Genomic DNA, 21,343 nt, shown 5'->3' with positions numbered 1-21,343 from the left:
GGGGCGGTTCGTGCAGCGTCACAGCGACGTTTCTAGGAAGGTAACTATGTGTGACGGCTCCCAGCAATATTGTGCGCCACGGGCAGCGATTTGCCTGTGACGCACAACCGACGGGGGCTTGTACTTTCACCAGTGACATCACTAGCAATGTCTCTGCGTGTAAAGCCCCCTTAAGGCTACACCATCTCTTCAGTAGTGGCTGCATTGTGACTGCATTATGTCAATTCTTCCTTACTTTCATGGTCCTTAGCTTTGTGCTGTCACCTCGTAGTCTTAATTTACTTTGTACAACGGTCTCAATGTTTATTTTTTTTGTTAAGATTTTACTATTTATTTTTCATGACTGTAATTTTATCACTGTTTATTTACTATATGTTCTGTTACATACTGACAATGTAGCTTAAACCTGCGCTATCATTATAGCAGCTGCATTATTTTCATTGTCACATCTTAAAGGGTCACTTTTAATACATTTTTGTAGATTCACCAAAGTTCAGCTACACCTTAAGATGCTAAAATAAAGCATTATATAGAGTGTATTATATAATGAGATGGCTTCAATATCGGTAATGTAATCCTTCTTCTTGCTAACGTCCGTTCCGAACCCTCGTTGCAGCAGCAGCCTCAGAGCTATGCAGTATTACCCCCTTAGGTATTTCTCTGCTGACAGCTGCTGATGTGAAAACATTCTCCTACCAGTCTGTGGACAGGAGTGACTCCCAGCGAGTGTGACATGGATCATCGGTCGCTCAGTGCATTCGTAGAATTGTGTTTCCCAGCTGTCATATCTACAAGCTCAGGGAAAATGCAGTTCAGAAATGTTTTATATTTACTAGATTTTGTAGTAACAAACAATCTCTTATCTCACTTTAAGTAACTGTCGATATTTTATCCTCAATATGCCCAATCCTCATAATAATAATAGTTTTTTTTTTATAGCACCAACATATTTTGCAGCACTTTACAATCAGGCGTGGGCTTGTACAGCCAAAATAAAAAAATCAAAACAAAGTAAGGCCCCTTTCACATTGCATTTCAGTGGCTCCGTCGGGGCATACGTCCGAAATCCCACCCCTCCCCCCACAAAACGTGTTTCAGACGTATGCGCTGACAGGGTCATTGAGTATAATGGAGTAGACAGAGCAAGCGTGTGCTCTGTCTTGCACCATTTTCGGGTGTATACACTTTCTGCAGGCGGATGCCCAGACTACATTCGGGTGTCCACCTGCAATTAACCTACTGCAGAAATGGGGTTAATCTGTGAATTGAAAGTTCAGCTACAGGGAGAAAAATTAGCTTTTTTCCTCCCAGGAGCTGCTGACTTCCAGTCATGGGGCGTACACGGATCTTTATAGACACATGTAAGCAGTGGCTGTAAATGTTCCCTGGCATTCAGATAGCTCACTTAGCACAGAATCGCTGCAGAGTGAGCTCTCAACCACCAAAGTGCCATTGTGTGCCTACAGCCATCGCTCACTGTGTACTGTGCTCTGGGCACATAATAATAATAATATTTATTCACTTTAATAGCGTTATTAATTCCACAGCGCTTTATATACATTGGCACATCTTTATTATTAAATGTCAGCGGCTCCTGATAGGAATAAAATTGATTTTATCCTGTGTAGAGGGTGTCGCCCAATGTATGTGTGCATGTATGTATTTGTGCATGTACTGTATGTATGTATATGTGTATATATGTATATAATGATGCAGTCAAACAGAATTGGAATTCATCAATAAACAATAATAAGCATTTTGGGACATGGCAGATTCCCTTTACACTAGTCAGATGGCAATATAGGGGCCCAACCCCTTTAAAAATCATGCCTGTTGTTTAATTTTCTTAGCTTTGATTAGCCAGAAAATTATCTTTAATCTTTATGCAAATGTGGGTGCTCAGTGCACACCTGGCAGGGTCAAATCTGAGTGCATTGCTGCATCCGTCTCCCTTTGCTGACTAACAGCACTGTGTGAGCTGAAAACTCAACTGTGCGCGCGCACACACACACACACACACACACACACACACACACACACACACACACACACACACACACACAGACACACACTGACCCTGCAGGAACGGAGGGCACACACTGTCTATACATGAGCCATGCTGATGAGCTCTCTGCTGTCTGCATTCAGTGGCTGCAGCAGACTGTAAAGGTGGAGATGAGCCCTCTCCTGTCTGCATTGAGTGGCTGCAGCAGACTGTAAAGGTGGATCCTGTTTTGCTCCTGCACTGACAATGTCCAGTTCCTGCAAGGACAGTGTGTGTGTGTGTATATAGCCACCTTTTCAGTTCAATCGCTGTCAATCAGAAAAGTGTATTGAATGGTGCCCTGAGAGTTTTGGACATGGTAAGTGTGCACTGAGTGACCAACATTTGCATAAGGATTAAAAAGGATCTCCCATCAAAGTTTGATATGTGTAACAAAGAAAAAAAGAAACAATCCAGCACTGGTCCAATTTCCAAATAACTTAAAACTCCATTTATTAAAATTGATTAATTGATAAAACAAATTACGGTAATATGAAATATGATTATGAACCTGATTGGTCTGAAACGCGTAAGGTTTAGGCACTTTGAATAAATGAAGTGTTAAGCTATTTGGTAATTGGAGCTGGTACTGTTTTTTATTTTTTTTATTTTTACAATGCATACCTGTGCATTGAAGCCATTTCAGGTGACCACCAGTTGAAGCTGCTTGAGAGCCTGCCGAGAAGGTGTAAAGCTTTGATGAGAGTAAAAGGGAGGAGACTTTGAAGAATCTAAGGTGTAACACTAATCTGGGTTGCTTCACACGTGTTTCTTTGCTCCATGTTTCCATTTGTGTTACTTCATGATTTTGCTACTTTCAGTCTGAATCTAGAATGTGCACATTTCAATAAGAAAAAAGTAAAGCCCTGCATGAAGAGATGTGTCCAGGGGCAAAATGATTACCAGGAGGGTGACAGTATATACCAGGAGGGGGGCAGTATATACCAAGAGAGTAACGTATATACCAGGAGGGGGACAGCATATACCAGGAGGGGCCCAGAAGAGGGACAGTATTTACCAGTATGGGGGACATACTAGGATGAGGCATATATACCAGGATGGGGGACATAGTTACCAGGAAGGATCCCAGGAGGAGTCACTTAAGAACAGGATGGGGGACTTTACTACATAATGGGGGAGGGCAACTCGAATGTCTTTATAAGATTTAGAAGGCCAAATGTATATATACATATACATACATTTGACCAACATGGTTGGGAGGCCTAGGTCCAAATTTTGCACCGGGTCCCATCAAACTCCAGTGGGATGTGTCTAAACTTTTGAACATGGTGTTGCACAAAATCACAGCATACAACTGCAAGTTAGAAGTAGATGCAAAAGAAGACAACATTTCCCAGTTATTGCCAAAAATTATTCGGTGACTTCAGATAATTTCGATCTTCACTTTTCAGTGTATAAAATTCTAGCTCCTCCCTTGATGTAGCTGCAGCCTCTTAGTTGAGTATTTGGGGGCCATAATTCCGGGTATATTTTGTGTGATTTTAATTGATCTATATACATATGTGTTTAGCCCTATTGAACTCCTTCCAGCCATTATAATAGTGACCTCCTATGGCGGATCCTTATTATTCCGTTGTGAAAATCATTTGTAAAAGTCTGGTTTTATTCTCAGATCCCTTCTATCTTTCCGTTCACAGCCCTTACTTTTTTGAGTTGTAGGGGCTTAATTTTTCCTGCAAAGTATTTCTAACATCCATGAGATTGTATAAAATGAGCGCTGTCTGCGGAGACACGATAGAAAAAAAATTCTAATATCTGCAATTATAGCGGTAATTATACAGGCACAGCCTTAAAAAGTACACGAAACGCCACTTGGGAAGTCAACAGTGAAAGGGAGGGAAATTGTATTCTAAAGATTAACTACAAAAAACACACATTATGGGAAAATCAATTTACATGAATTTGTATTCAGACTTGTACATCCGGACAGAAATTCTTGGAAATCAAAATAACAATTACTCTAAGAACAGGCCATCTCACAGCATGGACTCTGCATTTTCCTGGCGTGTGCGAGCCGCACAGTGGAGCTGGTTAATGCTCCTCTTTCATGTCGAGAAGAAGACGGCAGAGGTTAATCATCTTGGTTCAAGTGGAGGCAGCATTAATGTATATGCAGCTGGAGGAGCAAGACATTTTTACATAGGTAATATCTGCACTGACAGGTGGTAATTTCTGTCAAGCTTGTGTTACAAAATGGATATCTTAATTATAATCAATATTCAAACTAATGACATATATGCCGATATCAAGTGCGGAGCATGTACTGTATTAGAACACTTTGTGCAGAATACCAGCATGATGCGCTCATGGTTTGTTTTTTTGTATATATAGATTGACTATGTGTTTTACCTCTATATGGGAGTATTTTGTGCCAATCCTATGAGTAGTATTTTTTTTTTATAATTACTATTGGCAATAGGATCCAAGGGGCTAAATTACAGATCTTCAGTATAGCCATTCGTACTTGTAGCTGTGTTTTTCTCTGTAGACTTGATAGTGTCTGTTGATATGTAGTTGGAGGATGCCAAATACAGACATATCATCTGCTGTCACAAGTGATCTCAGGGGGATCTGAGATCAGAAGTTCACAGCATGTTGTTGATCATTGTCATTTACCCGGAGTTGGAGTTCATTTAATTCCTTCTGGTACTGAAGGGGTTTAAGGTTAATTTCTATCCTGCAGTCATCTAACTGGTAGTTGTAATCTCAGCTGCAGCCACTCCTCATTCTTTCATATGCCGGTTATAGCTCATACCTATGCTGTCCATGTTGAAGAAGCTTATCTCTGCATAGCTGTGGTGTCCTTTCTGCTGAAGAAACCTAGGAGTGCTTTCTGTCGCGTCAATCCTCACCTGTTTGTCTTACCTACTATCATAGTCCTGACCTGCAGTGTGGTTTCTGCATTGCGGTTTTCTGTTGTATCCTCCTATGGTCCCGGTGTCTGTCTGTGTGCCATAGGAAACTCCCCACCAGCATTTCTGGTACCCTTTCAGTGTCGGACGGTCTGTTTCTGGTCTCCGGCTTACTCTCTGGTTGGTGGGAAGGGACTGCACGCCTGCTCCATTATTCTGAGTAATTGCTGGGCTTTCTTAGGGATTGGTGTTGGCCACAATGACACCAGTCATATTTTCTGGTTTGCTACAATAAGTGCCTGGCTCCTGGTTATGGTGGTAGATTGATCTTGGTGCTCGACCCCGGACTGACCCATGATTTTCCTCTGCCTGTTCCCCCTGACTCTGTTTTACCGTCTGGCCCCTGACCTCCTGTTCCCTCTTGACTACGGCCTTGTCTGCCCCCTTGTGTCCTTTCCGTGAACTCCCGGTTACCTGACCCCACAGCCTGTATATAGACTCTGTTCTTTTCTGCTCCCTGTGTAGAGTTGCGTCCTCCCAGTACTGACATCGGCTTGTGTGACTTCCCTGCTGCTCTTAGTGTCTAGCATCACATCCCTGCCTGTGAGTGTTGTGACACCTTCCTTGTGTTGTCTTATTGCAGTGGCAAGACTAGCGTCTCGCTGTCCTTCACTAGTCAGACTGAGGTCAGGGCCAGTGAGGGCCTAGGCACGTGATCGGCGTACAGGGGGAAGGAGGACCAGTCTAGGGACATTGGGGAATGCAGTTATCAGCTTCAGGTGAGTGATATTAGGTGATCCTGCTCCCCTCTCCCTAGTGTCAGGGCCATTCATTGTATTGTTTCCCTGGGGTACCCTTTGTGTTGTGTCGCTCACTTGGGGTCCTCTTTTCCCTGACGTGACACATGCACTATGGAAAGGGGTCAGGAGCAGATACAGCACATGTGCCATATATCATATGACTATGCTGCATATGTAGTGCATATTATATGTCTATATATGCAATAATGTAATACATGCAATATAGTTGATATAAACTGCAACTGTTTTTCTTATAAATGAAATGTAGCTCATGGCTGGCACTATATATGCACTATAGAAGGTATTGTTCATATATTCCATTAATTCATGGTTGACTTTAAAGCTAGCTTATCTGCCGTCCCCAACTATTCCCCTGTATGTTTCTACTTAAAAGTGAATCTTTTTTACCTCAATGAATGATGTTCTTGTTTTCTAGCAGATATATACAAAATCATTCATGTAGGATCAGAGTCAGAACAAGCTAAAAGTGCCCAGCAGGGATGTATTGCTAATGTACTTCATCATTTAATGAAACCTCCTTAATTAGGAGACCGCTAACTAGAGCACCATTGCAGCTCGCTCTCTGCGTCCTACTCGCACAAATCCCAGCATGGATTTCACTTCATTTTGTAGGCTATTGCTCGAAGCTACATCAGACGATGTAATTTAACCCTATTTTTACACAGCAAGGTTATATTTCCATTAGACTAATATAAAAAATGCTAAATGTAAAATGCATGATGCCAAATATATATTTATTCAACCCTGACATATATATCTAAAGGGATTTTCTAGTTGCAGTCGGCTCTTAAGGGTACTTTACACGCTGCGATATCGGTACTGATATCACTAGCGAGCGTACCCGCCCCCGTCTGGTTGCCCGTGGCGCACAACATCACTAACACCCGTCACACGGACTTGCCTTCCCTGCGACGTCGCTCTAGCCGGCGATCCGTTTCCTTTCTAAGGGGGCGGTTCGTGTGGCGTCACAGCGACGTCACACGGCAGCCGTCCAATAGCAGAGGAGGGGCGGAGATGAGCAGCCGGAACATGCCGCCCACCTTCTACCTTCCTCATTGCCGGTGGACGCAGGTAAGGAGATGTTCGTCGTTCCTGCGGTGTCACACATAGCGGCGTGTGCTGCCGCAGGAACGACAAACATCATACCTGCAGCAGCAACAATATTAAGGAAATAAACGACGTGTCAACGAGCAACAATTTTTCACGTTTTTGCGCTCGTTGATCGTCACTTATTGGTGTCACACACTGCGATGTCGCTAACTGCGCCAGATGTGCATCACTAACTACGTGACCCCGACGATATATCGTTAGCGATGTCGTCGCAGCGTGTGAAGCATCCTTTACACTATTCTTCCTAATTATGCTTGACTTAAAGGTGGCTTTACTTAATGACATGTTTGTAAAGGAGCTTTAACGCTAACTAAATCCCTACCTTTCTTGTTGAAATCAGTTTTGCTGGTTTTAAGAAATCCATAGTTCAAACTGTGTGCTAATGAGCTGCAAGTGCAAGTTGGGTTGGACATTGCACTTGCAGCTTTTCTTCTGTCTCCCAATTACCATCCACTGCCGGCCTCCTGTCTTTGATTGGCCACTGAGACAGAAGGGATCTGTCAGTCAGAGACTAGGCAATCAGCGGATGGTGAATAAAGCAGCTGTTAGACGCATATGTCGCCTGATTAAATCAACTGACATATGCAGGGAAATGTGCGGGGTCAGCGTGCAAGCTCACATCAAAGGCAGGGATGTATATAAAATGTCATAGGTCGTTAAGGGCTTAATTGGAATCTTGTAAATTAACAGAGTGAGACTGCATACAGAAGGCATTAAGTTATAGATTTTATTAGTTTTATACCAGATTCTTAGTGTTGTTTTAAAGTTTTTTTAGTCTCATGAAAATACCAGTCCAAGGAACTCCAAGCTTTTTGCTGTGGCAAGTGTAGTCGATGCCGCATCTTATCTTGCATTGGGGAGGGAGGGATGTCCAGGCTACGAAGCTACCAAAATGGACAGTTACCTACCTTCCAGACTTGCAAAAATATGATGAAAACAAACTTGCTTGGGATCCAGTAGACACCATGTGACTAATTAAATTTAATAAAAGGTCACAGTCATAATGAAGAACTAGGCACTCCTTCTCACATATGGTTACTTTGCATGAGTATACAATGATTAAGGACTCGATTGTCTGAAACATGTTTGACTTTACCTGAGTTATCTCTGTGGGTTTTTTTTTACCATGTCCTTTTCCTTTTCTCTCTGCTTTTAATTTTTTGGGAATAAAATTGTTTATGTTTACATCGTTGGATGCTGGATCCTCTTTTCCTTTTGATACGTATCTCCATATTATACAGCTGAATTTTTCTTAAAGGGGTTGTCCTGTACTAGAACCCTTCTTATTCCTCATGTGTAGCCCATGTGTAATATGAAAAGCTTATACTCACCTCCCATGTTCGCGCTGTTTCCAGTGGTGTCGGTGCTTTTATTCCCAGGGCTCAGGTGAGGTTGTGACATCATGCGAGTCCCGTGCCCAATTATCATCGGCTTCTTGCCACCTTCGAACATTTGAGTAATCGACAGGAAGTGAGTGGCAGCCTCAGCTCTCACTTCCTGTTGATAAGTTATATCTCTGAAGGTGGCAAGAGAAAAGCCGGCGGGGCTCACTTGATATCACAACTTCACCTGAGCCCCGGGAATTAGAACACCGACACCACTGGAACAGCACCGACACGGGAGGTGAGTATAGGCTTTTTTATTTTGATGGGGCCAAACATGTGGAATGAGAAGTGGTAGTCTTAGTAGTGGAAATTGCCTTTAATTATCCGAATAACACAATCTCTTAGCAAAACCCCTGTCTCCTGTATACCCCAACACTTCCTTTCCCTCCCTACTGCTCCTAACCCCTGTTATTCTCACCATTATTGTTCTGAATTTTATCTTTTTTTATGCTTTAATTAAAATGTTATGTTATTGAATAATCAAACCTAAAGGAACTATAAAAAATAAAAAAAAGAAATCTGATATGAGGGACAGAGCAGTGCCAGTTCTAGGGTCTTCTGTCTTTGCCAGGGAAAGAAGGACGTCACCTTTCTGGGGTATTCGTGGACTTTCAATTTGTCAATGTGGTTCTTCTTAGAAGCATCAAACCAATATAAGAAAACTTGTAGTATACCTTGTTATATAAAAAAAAATGTATCCTCCTCCTGAAAATCATCATGCTCGGTGAAATTGGTTAAAATCCTACTTGAGAGAAAAGATGGACTGTTTCAGTTCACTGAGGGATTTGTTTATATCCTGCCCATGGACGTCGGTAAAGAGGGAAGGAGAAAAGGAAAGGGAAGCTGCAGAGAAACAGAGATACACACAGACCTGGGCTGCAGCTTTCTGGTAAGGGTTTACTTCACACCAGGATTCAGAGCTACACTGCTCAGTGCTGCTGTATACTGTCCTCTATGCTGCTGCTTGTAAGAGAGACGAGAGAGGGATCTCCTGTTCTATCTGTGCATTGTCTGGAGACTTTATGGCAACTAATCACCCAGTAACTCGGGGATAACTCAAAACTTTAGGAAAAATGCAGAATACAAGTAATTTAGTGGCTACAAATAGTCCAAGTCCACATGTTCACACATGTGACAGCTTATTGTGAACTGTCATCCGACAAGTACAAGTACATGTCAAAGTAATTCAGGCCAAACACAGATGTTTTTGGTGTAGTAATGGTTAGGATCTCGACAACGCTTGAAATTGTCAACGGTTTTGGGATCAAGTAGGGGTTTTCCTGCACTCTCCTGCTTCTTGTGAGTAGCTTGCACTTACAGATGATAAACATAATTTACTCTTCAGAAGTACTGTATATGTATTGTGTCAGCCTGCTCAGTGAGCGTGGAGCCTTGTAATGTTACCCGTTTGTGGCATTTACCTTGTACTCTACTGACAGTCACACTGTTAAGGTAATTGCTGTGAATAGCGTGTTTCAAGGTCACTAATGTTCAGAGTGGAATATGTTCTTCCATTTACCACAGTAATTTTGTGAGTAATTTGTACCTATTATCTATTTATCTGCTTTATTCTGTCTTTCAGCGACAGTCAAGGCAATGGAGAACAAGGCGGCAAAGGCAGTCGATCCAAAGTGGCTTCTCGATTTCCAAAATTATCTCGCAGTCACCAGAGAGAGTCACGAAACCCTGAACCTCAGAGCGGGGACCTCTGACCACTTTCTTCCATGCTAAGTCTTAACACTAGATGGAAAATTAAAGCTGAACTCGGCAAAACGGCTCTTGTCCGGAAAGAGATCATGTCGCCAAGTATGGACTCTGATCCTAGACGTTGCACTCTTCTTATGAAGTCATTGGATTCTTTGACCATTTCTTCTAGGCATTTCTTTATCTTGCACACTATAATGACTAATGTCACAGGGTCACCCGGGGCATGCTAAGTATAATCAGTTTCTTATTTTTTGTTGTCCACCTCATGGGGTAGCACACCAACAAAGTGCGGTTTGTATCTAATGATTATTTTGGCCTGACACGTATTAGTAAGTTATTTGGTGATGATTTTGTATAGATATACATAGCACTGGGTCACTAACACAGATTTATGATCATGGCCATGTCTCATAATTCTTCCTTGTTGGATAGAATCATTGATACGATTGTTAGTATATTGAAATAATGGTTTGTTAAAGCTCACCTTGAGCCAATGCATATAAAATTAGGAAGAAAAATAAATTGTAGGTGTTCTGAATTAATTCATTGGGTCTCTGAGCAAATACACTGGTAAAAATTGTGATTGATGGTTCATATATCACGTCTACATCAAGCTCACCCTTAAGATGGTGAACACATTCATGTGACTAACTTGGGTCCAAAACTACTCGTATATACAAATGTAGCACAAAAAGAATGGAAAATGTTAACGTGACAAAGCCCATCATCGTTGTAATCTTAAACAGATATAACTTAATTAGAATTATTTAAAGGGACTCATGGAGGCTCATTGATGGCCAATCCTTGGGATATGCCAACCTTGGTTAATCTATAAAAGTCTGACATACACGACCTCTGTTGATTAGCATGGTTCAGAGGGATGACCGCGAGATGGTTTTAGTGTCTAAGCTTTTGGTATTTTCTGCACACATTGGTGTATTTCTTCCTATCACATTTCTATGAGTAAATGTAAACTTTTTATGCCAAGAACAAGCTCATTTTGGTAGCATAATTCTACTTCAGTGCTGTTTATTTGACTCCTCCTTTATAACCTATCCACAGAAAAGATAATAAATGTCCAATTTCTAGGGCTGTGGCATGTCAGTACCCTCAGGATCCTGAAAACAGGTGATTGAAAGTCCTCTGTGAGAATAAAGCTTTGGTGAACATGTGCGACCACCGCTCCCATCAACAGTGGTCACACATGCTCACTAACACTCTATTCACATAGGGGACTTTTGGACTCCCATTTTCATAACCACGGTGTGGACACCAAGTGTTGTCTTCAACTAATTGATACAATTATTATGTCCCATCTTATGGAAAAGTGCACAAATACATAAACATGTAAACATTTGGTTCTCATAAAAGTAGGCAAGGTGTACAGTAATTGTTCACTGAAAACTTTTCATGGGAGAGTATGTTCTAAGGTAAAATTGAAGGCGTTTCTCCTTTGCCGTTCACTTGAATGGCACTGGTCAAGGCATATCAACTAGGGCACATGAGCAATTGACAGGTAATAAATAGGACAGAATTAGAGAATGAGCGGACCCATTGAAATTCGGTTCAGTGGGCTCAGCCGGACTTTAGATAAAAATCGGTTTGAGACCCGGACTTGACCTAAACCGCAATGGAATTCACTAATTGGGCAGTTTAGGTCTTCGTCCGCATGTAACCAGCCATAAACAGATCACTTCCAGGGGAGTGTGGTCTTTTTTTCATTTTTTTTTTTTGTACACTCTACATCCGATAACGCTTATTTTACCCCCACTGTGACCATTCAAGCACTGCAAGCGGCTCGCACTGGGCTGAGCACCAAGCATAAGTGTTTGCATAAGTAAAACACCCAAAATCAAACAGTTTTTTGTTGTAAAGTGCGTGTGGTCTACGAACACTGAACTTCACTTTTCAGGTTTGCTAATCTCTAGACAAGATAATATCTTCCGATTGCGCATGCATCCTGGTAGCTTTTCAGCGAAGCAACATCACCAACATGACCCACCGCCTAATGCAGAAGTGAGCAGCGCCAGATAACCCTTTTTAGCATTACATGGTGCCAGAAGCTGTCTATGTAACATGGACCTACTGAGACCTCCAAACTAAAATAGGCACTTTATGGCTGCTCTTCATGGAATTATGAAGGCTACAAAGATAAGACCCCTTTTTCAAAAAATGACCCAACAAAAGACAAGATGTTTTTCTGTGCCAGATTCTCTTCGTGGTCATACAGTCAGTTTTTACTCTGTCTATATGGTTGTAGCTGATGTGTTTTGCCCAGATAGTGGATTCATTGTGACTGTGATCCACAGAAGGTTCCAAGCCTTCACTAATCATCTTCTGTCTACCAAGACTTTGGTTGTGCCATGCCTGTAGATCATGTTGTTATAAAGATGGTATAGCTACTATATAAATGTGCCTTTTTGGTGGCTTACACGCAGCTTACTGATTCTTTCAATATCACCACCTACACTTTATAGTAATTACATACAATAAAACAGTGATCTCCAATTTGTGGCTCTCTACAAAACTGCAACTTCCAGCATGTCCTGAGTGCATTTGTCTATTAGGACAGGCAGTAACTGGAAAGCCACTGGTTGGAAATCTCTTGTATCGAGCATATGTATTTTTGGGGGGATGCCGTAGTATATTACAATGTATATATTAATACATTTAAAAGTTGTTTGAGAATTTTACAACATTTTCAAAGTAAACTTTGTGTTTTTCCATTAATTAAAAAAAACAATAGTTCTGAACTTAATTTCCTCTGCAATATTCTCACACATGAATCAAAATGTATAAAGCTGTGATCCCACCTATTATTATTACCTGATTAATCAGTGTCACTTTCATTATAGGACTATAAAACATTTTTTGAGAAATTGAGTTGTAAAAAACATTCCGCTTTTCACATAAAAAGTTCATGTATTGTAATTGGATTTGTAAATGAGATATTATTTTTTTTTCCTGACATCAGCCAAATTTTATTGGCATGTTAATATAACTTTATTGTATAAAGGATTGTCTGGGATTTTCAATTTATTTTTAAATTAGGTCATAATTGTATGGCGATGGTGGTTGTCCTACCCTAGGCCCCTTACCATTCGGAAAGAAGGGATTGTCTTCCTTCATATAACTGTGTCCCTATCTGAGCTCAGCCCAGTTTACAGAAGACTTGTCGCCAGATTAAAAGTTGCCAGTTTATCCTCTTCTAAATCAACTGCTCCCCTGAGTAGGCTATTTTTTGTTTTATTAAAATCGACCATATGGTTCCAGAGATATAGGCCTTTTTATTTATTGCTAATGTTTACGTTCTTTAGTAAGGGTGTGTGGCTCACAGGTTTCTTGGGGGGTGCCTTTAGGATGGTCTACATTATTACCCACTTGGTAAAGACCATAAAATGTTGTTGTGTAGCGCCATCCTAAAGCCGACATAACATCTCTCCTAACTGATCTGTTTTAGTAAATAATGATCTTCTTGAACTATGAATGTTGGAACATCTTGTCTTGGAACAATGTCCTTTGAGTTCCTCAGTTATTTTTCATGGAAGTTCTTCAAAAAATAACTTATGCTTGCTAATTTGTTATATGAGTGCCTTAAAGGTAACATATAGAAATGAGTAGACTGATTTGTGCAGCCCCACTCCACAGTCCAGCTCAGCTCTGGTTGTGGACAGGAGCTGCACAAATTTCCTGACCTTCATGGACCCCAGGCCCATCTTATAATTTGTTATGTTTGGGCATCGACACACCAGGCCAGTGAATCAAATGTTGCACTGAGAATCGTGGAATCTCATGAAATTCACGGAGCTCCTGTCCACAGCCAGAGAGCACTGACCTGAACTGTGGACTGTGGTTATGCAAAGCGTTCCACTCATCTCTAGTCATTTATGCTGGTAGAAACCATAGTAAAGGAGTTGCACAGTGCAATTAATACCCTATAATCAGTTTCTGAAAAATAATAGCTGTTTGCTACCATAAACTTTTCTACTTTTCCATCACATAAGTCTGATAAATTCGTGGCTTTCATTATTTTTCTTATTTTGTATTTACCAATGTATTCGAGCTTAAAATCATAATTGATTTCTGTTTGATTTTATTCATCCAAAGAAAGGAAAGTCCAGCACTAAAACCACATTCACTGCTCCACATCCATTTTAAAGTAACGCAGTGCAACAAATAGGTCACAACAGAGACTAATAAAAAAGCACCTATGGTGCAATTCTCTCCATTACAACACACATAAGGTGGCACTCACCAAGTAAAAATCTTCGTTTATTCTATAAAAATAGACATCAAAAAGCAGGGAGGGATGCGGGGGGCGTCAGACGACGGTGGGCGTTTCGCACTCACAGGCGCTTCATCAGGTCCAGTCTGGTCTATTTTTATAGAAAAAAACGAAGATTTTTACTTGGTGAGTGCCACCTCCTTCTATTTCGGTTTGATTTTATTGTTTGGGTTTTTTTTTTAACTCATTAGGTTTTACCTGGAACTTGTGAGAATAACATTGATGAGTTGTACCAAAGGGTTACATTGCAAATGCAATATTGAGCATCACTACCCCCATAGTTTATTCTTATGGCCCCCATACACATAAGACCAAAGTTAGTCGACCTCACCGGCATGATCGTCCATCAGTCTAATGTGTATTGGGGCCTTCTGTCTCTCCCCAACAGATAATATTGGGGAGATGTTGTATGATCAAACCTACAGTTTTTCTCAGAAATAAGTTGTTGTGTAGTCTGGAAGCGGCTCTCATAGAAAACTCAGAAGCGCTCGGCCATGCTGAGTCTTTCTTTGAATACAGAAATCTGGAGCGATTGTTGTTGGTCGAAAGCTCTACTGTTTATAGGGGCCTTTATATCAAACGGAAGCTGCTATAGTAATGAAATTACATGGATTTTAATTACATAACACAAAGCCTCGTCTCTCACAAACCTAGAACATTGCGGAAGGGAAAAAACTTATTTTGTGCTCTGCTGTTGAAGACTTGAGGACAGAAGAATCAAGGAAACATGACTAGGTCAAATACAGTTTATTTACAGTTTAGTTTCAGGATAGCTTCGAAATGCGTAGAATAATCGGCATTTGGTCTATTGATGTTTCCTGGACTCCTCCATCCTGAAGTCTTCAACAGCAGAGCAGTTACCCCCCCACACACATTTTTTCCCTTCCTCTATTGTCTGTACCCGAACATAGCATAATGACCCCCTGGGTCAATTAAAGGATCACTCTTGGATAAATAGACACTGTACTATACCTAATACAAGGCTGGTGTATACACTGAGATACATCAAAGACAAGTGTTGGGAGCATCGTGATTGACCCATTGAGGCTCAGACTAGGCATAACACAGAGGTTGTATGCAGGGTGTTCCTTTAAATGTTTCCAGGATTACCAGTAATTTCCCACCTAGTCTTATGATTATATTTTATGTATTCTTCAGTATTACTGCACTTTTAGTTGTCCCAAAAGTCATCCTCTGTTATGTTTTCAGAAGATACTGCTGACTATGGAAAAGTCCATTTAGTGTTTCCGTAATAGGGATTCAGTTGGGACTGCAGAGATGACGTTTGCGCATTTTTTGGAGTTGGGAGCTTGTATATATAATATAAAATATGTAATGATAAATAAAAACCATATACATTGACAAAAGTGCATCTTTCAAGGATGTAGGTGCTTGTACAAATAACACTGACGTAATGTAACGTTTAATGTGCCTATCATTTACTAATGTCAGAAATACATGGAATTTGAAATAAATCTTTACCGACTCATTCTTTATTTAAAAAATAAATGTTCATATATTAATAGGGTGAAAAGTTACAAATGCCTAAGAATAAAGGGGGCTTTACACGCAACGACATCGCTAACAAGATGTCGTTGAGGTCACGGAATTTGTGACGCACATCCAGCCTCGTTAGCGACGTCGTTGCGTATGAAAGGTACAAACGACCGCTAACTATCAAAATTACTCACCTAATCAATGATTGTTGACACGTCATTTGTAATCCCAAATGTCGTTGCTGTTGCAGGACGCAGGTTGTTCGTCGTCCCTGAGGCAGCACACATCTCTACGTGTGACACCCCAGGAACGAGGAACACCACCTTACCTGCGTCCTCTGGCAACGAGGTGGGCGTCACTTTCTTTCGGCTGCACTCCGCCCCTCCGCTTCTATTGGACGACTGCCGTGTGACGCCGCATGAACCGCCCCCTTAGAAAGGAGACGGTTTGCCGTCCACAGCGACGTCGCTAGGCAGGTAAGCACGTGTGACGGGTCCTAGCGATGTTGTGCGCCACGGGCAGCGATTTGCCCGTGACGCACAACCGACGGGGGCGGGTGCTTTCACCAGCGACATCGCTAGCAATGTCGCTGTGTGTAAAGCAGCCTTAAGGGTATGAAACAGGAGAGGACACAATTCACTTGACTATAAATGTTCATCATTGTCTTTTATAACCTCACTGTCTTATGAGCTGAATAGTGGAGTAGAAAGTGATCCAGTTACCAGTTACTTTCATTCAGCCCTGTTCTGATAACAACAGGACAACATATTGGACCTCGGGTGTGAAGATCCAACTGCAGTCTTCTCTCTTACGGTTTTAAAGGGAACCTGTGGCGAGAAATCCATAACTTCATGGTGGAAATCTGTTTTGTACTTTAAGAAATACAGATACTTAATTCTTACATATTGAACATTTAAGGATTGTTGTTTGGAATATTTCCATTCTTCACCCCACTCTTCACTATAATAGTGCTTATCAAGAAATGATTCAGCCCTGCTATAATGGCAAAGACCTAGGAAGCTTAAAAATCTCTAAGGTTTTACCTCATTTGTGCAACAATTAATACTGATCAAGGCATAGAAGAGGTGGAAACACTACAATTGCTGTAGAGACTCTTTATACTCTTGCCAACTGTCTCAGAATGACTAAGAGGTTCCACAAAAAAAGCCTCTTGGAGGTGTTGGTAGATTTCCTGGGTGTCATCCAATACAATGCTCCCCCATTGTTTTTAGCATCTGGACTCACATTTAGGGGTGATAACAAGGTTTGGATGGAGAGCGGTCTACTGAAAAGAGGGATTTTTTTGCAGAAAAATATTTGGTAACTCACATGTCACAATTCTTTATTTTTCCCAGATACGAATTTATCTATCTGGTCATTTTTTCACATTGATTATTAGTTAGGCTACTTTACTAATATATACAGCGGGTGAAATAAGTGTAGAACACGTCACCAATTTAAAAGTAAACATATTTCTAAAGGTGCTATTGACATGCGTTTCTCACCAGATGTTGGTAACAACCCATCCAATCCACACAGGCAATAACTTGAACCATAGATGTCCATAAATTTAGTGATTATGTAATAATGCAAAATAACCCAGGAAAAAAGTATTGAACACACTTAATGAAATTTATTTAATACTCTGTACAAAAGCCTTTCTTGGTGATGACAAATTCAAGACGCCTACTGTGTGGAGAAACTAGTCGAATGCATTGCTCAGGTGTGATTTTGTTCCATTTTTCCACACAAACACTATTCAAATCCTGAAGGTCTCATGGTCTCCTGCTATGAACGCTGAAATTTAGTTTCTTCCATAAATTTTCTATTTGATTCAGGTCATGAGATTGCCTTGGCCATTTTGGCAACTTCATTTTCTTTCTCTGATACCAGTTGAGAGTTTCCTTGGCTGTGTGTTTGGGATCATCGTCTTACTGAAATGTCCACCCTCAATTCATCTTCATCATTCTGGTAGATGGCAACAGAGTTTTATCAATAATGTCTCAGTACATTTGTCCATTCATACTTCCTTCAATTCAAGTTTGCCAGTGCCACATGCTGAAAAACAGCCCCATACCATGATGTTACCACCTCCAACCTTCATCGTTGGAATGGTGTTTTTGGGCTTCAAACATGGTGTGGATTATGGCATCCAAAGAGTTAAATTTCGGTCTCATCTGATCAGCCTATATTCTCCCCGTATTTCACAGATTTGTTTAAATGTTGTTGAGCAAACTAATTACCCTTTAACATACTTTTTGCTTAGTGATGGAGTCTTGCATAGTGAGCGTGCATACAGGCCATGGATGTTGAGTTCATTACTTATTGTTTTACTTCAAACAATTATACTGATTCCAGGACTTACTGTAGCTGTCCACAGGTGGTCTTTGGCTATTAGACAATTTTTCTGATATTTTGTTTCATTCCTCTGTCTAAAATCTTGCATGGAGCACCTGGTCATGGCTGGTTTGTAGTGAAATTATGTTTTTCCCACTTCTGGGTTTTGGCCCCAACAGTGCTCACTGGAGCCTTCAGTAGTTTAGTAATTTTTCGGCAACCAATGCCGTCAATATGTTTTGCAAGAATAAAGTTATGAAAGTCTTGAGACGGCTCACTGGTTTTACCCATCAAGAGATGTTTCTTGTGAGATACCTTGGTAATGAGACTCCTTTTCATAGGCCATCAGTTTAACTAGCTGATACTATTATTCACTAAGATGCAGGATTGCTTTTTAATTACTGATAGATTTTAGCTGGTGTCATGACTTTACATGGCTTTTTGCATCTATCTTTCTTCATCAAAGAGAAGTTAGAGCAATCCAGCGAACAAGCAAGGTGAGTAGTAAAAACAAATAAAATATATTTTTATTTTCAATTATTTTAAAAGAAGAACACTCAGAACAACAACCTGACAGTAAATACTGTCTGGTTGTAGCTCCAAGTGTTCTTTTAAAGTAGGATTTTTTTTTTTTTAATCCTCACCTTGCCGGTTTGCTGGACTGCTCTAGCGTATCTTTGATCGGGTGGAGGACTCCCACTTTTGTCGACGATATCGGGTGGTGTCTATTGAAAATGCAGAGCAGAAACTGCTATCGATAAGCTGGTTATTTTCTATTTTTTGCATTTTCTCTTTCTTCATGTGTTCATACTTTTACCTTGTGCCATTTCTCATTATTATTATTAGTGATGGACGGACGTGCTTGTTACTCGATCGAGCCTCTAGCATGGGAGTTTAAAACTGCTCGAGTTTCCCATTGGGTTACATTATGCTCTATACTAGAGTCGCATTGCAGCAATCCAATGATTGGACAAGTAACAAACAGTGGCAAACACGTTCACCCATCACTACTTATTGCACATAACCTAATTTATGGATATGTATGGTTTGATTTCTTTGCTTGTGTAGATTGGATGGGTTGCTAATGACGTCTGGTGAGAAATCCATGTCAATAGCACCTTTAGAAATATTTTTAATTGCAAAATTGGTGACATGTTCAATACTTATTTCACCTATTGTAGATGTATGCCAGTATATAGCAAAAATTAGGATCAGAAATTGACATTAAAATAGTTATTAAAATTTTAAGTAACACTATGGTGTATTTTGCCTAAAGATGGTAACATCACGAGAATTCAGTGGCAAAAATGCAAAAAGAATAGAGGGTTAAATGAGCATCTCCTCATAGTGTTCCATATTCAATATCAGTATATAGTCAGTTCTTTCACTTAGTAATATACGCAGCTCTATAATGCTATAATAATAGGGAGTCATTTTTCTGAGTTCTACTGTGAAAACAGACACTAAACTTCAGTGGAATAGAAGGAATTCACATCATAAACAGAAATGGTCTCATTTACATGTGAATACCGAGTTCTAATCTGGGTAAATCACTGACATGAAGAAACAGATGCAGCATTCTCTTTAATGGCAGCGGGATTTAATGCGTTTTATAGAAAGATTAACGTGCCAGCTATTATCGGAAACCTATTGTAATAAACAAGCGTTTCTGCACTCTTAAATACACACCATTGTCTTGTAGTCGGATACCACATTAGTAACTGGGATGAATTCTGTCTTTTGAAATTCAAAAATAACCCGTCCTTTAGTTGTCGCCTTAATGTTATTTTTTATTCTTCTCGTTTACAGTGGAAAGAGCACATATAACAAAGAAATGCACATTTTACCCACCCCCACCCCCCGATCCCATTTTCTAACTGCACTAAAATTTGTGTCATTGTGTAAAAAACAAAATCTAATGTAGAACAGCAAGATGAATACGTGTTATATAATTTTGCAGTAAAATGTTTTGGGACAATTTTCCTGAAAAAAAATTAAAATGAAGATTTTATATATATATCTGTGCTGTATTGTCATGTAAAACACCCCTACATTGCTATTTTTTGTTTTCTAACTTTTGTTCCTCTTGAATTCACCCTTTATTCTCTGCAGCTCCTTGTTTACATTCAGCTCCAGCAAACTGACCACTTCCTGTGCAAAACCTCCCAGTCACAGCTGGCACCGCCCGGCCTCAGTGTCCAGCCCCTCCCCAGTGTCCAGCCTCGCCCCCTGCCCGCCCCCTGCACACACATTCCCTGTCAGTATATTCTGCCCCAGCACTGACCTCTCATCACTACAGCATTGCAAATAACAGCCCCACATCGGGCTCTGCACCGCGTACACACACATCAGGCTGTGCACCGCATACACACACACCAGGCTGTGCACCGCATACACACACATCAGGCTGTGCACCGCATACACTCACATCAGGCTGTGCACCGCATACACACACACCAGGCTGTGCACCGCATACACACACACCAGGCTGTGCACCGCATTCACACACATCAGGCTGTGCACCGCATACACACACATCAGGCTGTGCACCGCATACACACACCAGGCTGTGCACCGCATACACACACACCAGGCTGTGCACCGCATTCACACACATCAGGCTGTGCACCGCATACACTCACATCAGGCTGTGCACCGCATACACACACACACCAGGCTGTGCACCGCATTCACACACATCAGGCTGTGCACCGCATACACTCACATCAGGCTGTGCACCGCATACACACACACCAGGCTGTGCACCGCATTCACACACATCAGGCTGTGCACCGCATACACACACATCAGGCTGTGCACCGCATACACACACATCAGGCTGTGCACCGCATACACACACACCAGGCTGTGCACCGCATACACACACATCAGGCTGTGCACCGCATACACACACACCAGGCTGTGCACCGCATACACACACACCAGGCTGTGCACCGCATTCACACACATCAGGCTGTGCACCGCATACACACACATCAGGCTGTGCACCGCATACACACACATCAGGCTGTGCACCGCATACACACACACCAGGCTGTGCACCGCATACACACATCAGGCTGTGCACCGCATACACACACATCAGGCTGTGCACCGCATATGACCCGCCCCAGGGCCGTGGGGTACTCGGTTCCGGGTGTTGGTTAATGGGATTATGTCACGGGGGCCTGTGCCCGGTTCCGTGGCCCTGGTGGTCGCTGAAAGTCAATAAATAATAAAATAAAAAAAAATAATAAAGAAAAAAATAAATAAATAAAAGTATT

At 41.2% G+C, this 21,343-nt stretch overlaps 1 protein-coding gene across 2 annotated transcripts in view; it reads left to right on the top strand.

Annotated features, from left to right (window-relative positions):
• Positions 1–15,700, top strand: part of SNX29 (sorting nexin 29) — a 584,130-nt gene extending 568,430 nt beyond the window's left edge. For both annotated transcript variants that reach the window (XM_075317954.1, XM_075317953.1), the window contains exon 21: positions 9,816–15,700. In XM_075317954.1, the coding sequence (XP_075174069.1) occupies positions 9,816–9,945 (130 nt within the window). In that variant the 3' untranslated portion in view covers positions 9,946–15,700. The remainder of the gene's footprint in view (positions 1–9,815) is intronic.
• The last annotated feature ends 5,643 nt before the right edge of the window (positions 15,701–21,343 follow it).

Source organism: Anomaloglossus baeobatrachus, chromosome 7 (genome assembly GCF_048569485.1).
Source record: "Anomaloglossus baeobatrachus isolate aAnoBae1 chromosome 7, aAnoBae1.hap1, whole genome shotgun sequence".
NCBI classification, from domain to species: Eukaryota; Metazoa; Chordata; class Amphibia; order Anura; family Aromobatidae; genus Anomaloglossus; species Anomaloglossus baeobatrachus.
Note: the sequence above shows the minus strand (reverse complement) of the source record. Positions and strands in the feature narration are given on the sequence as shown.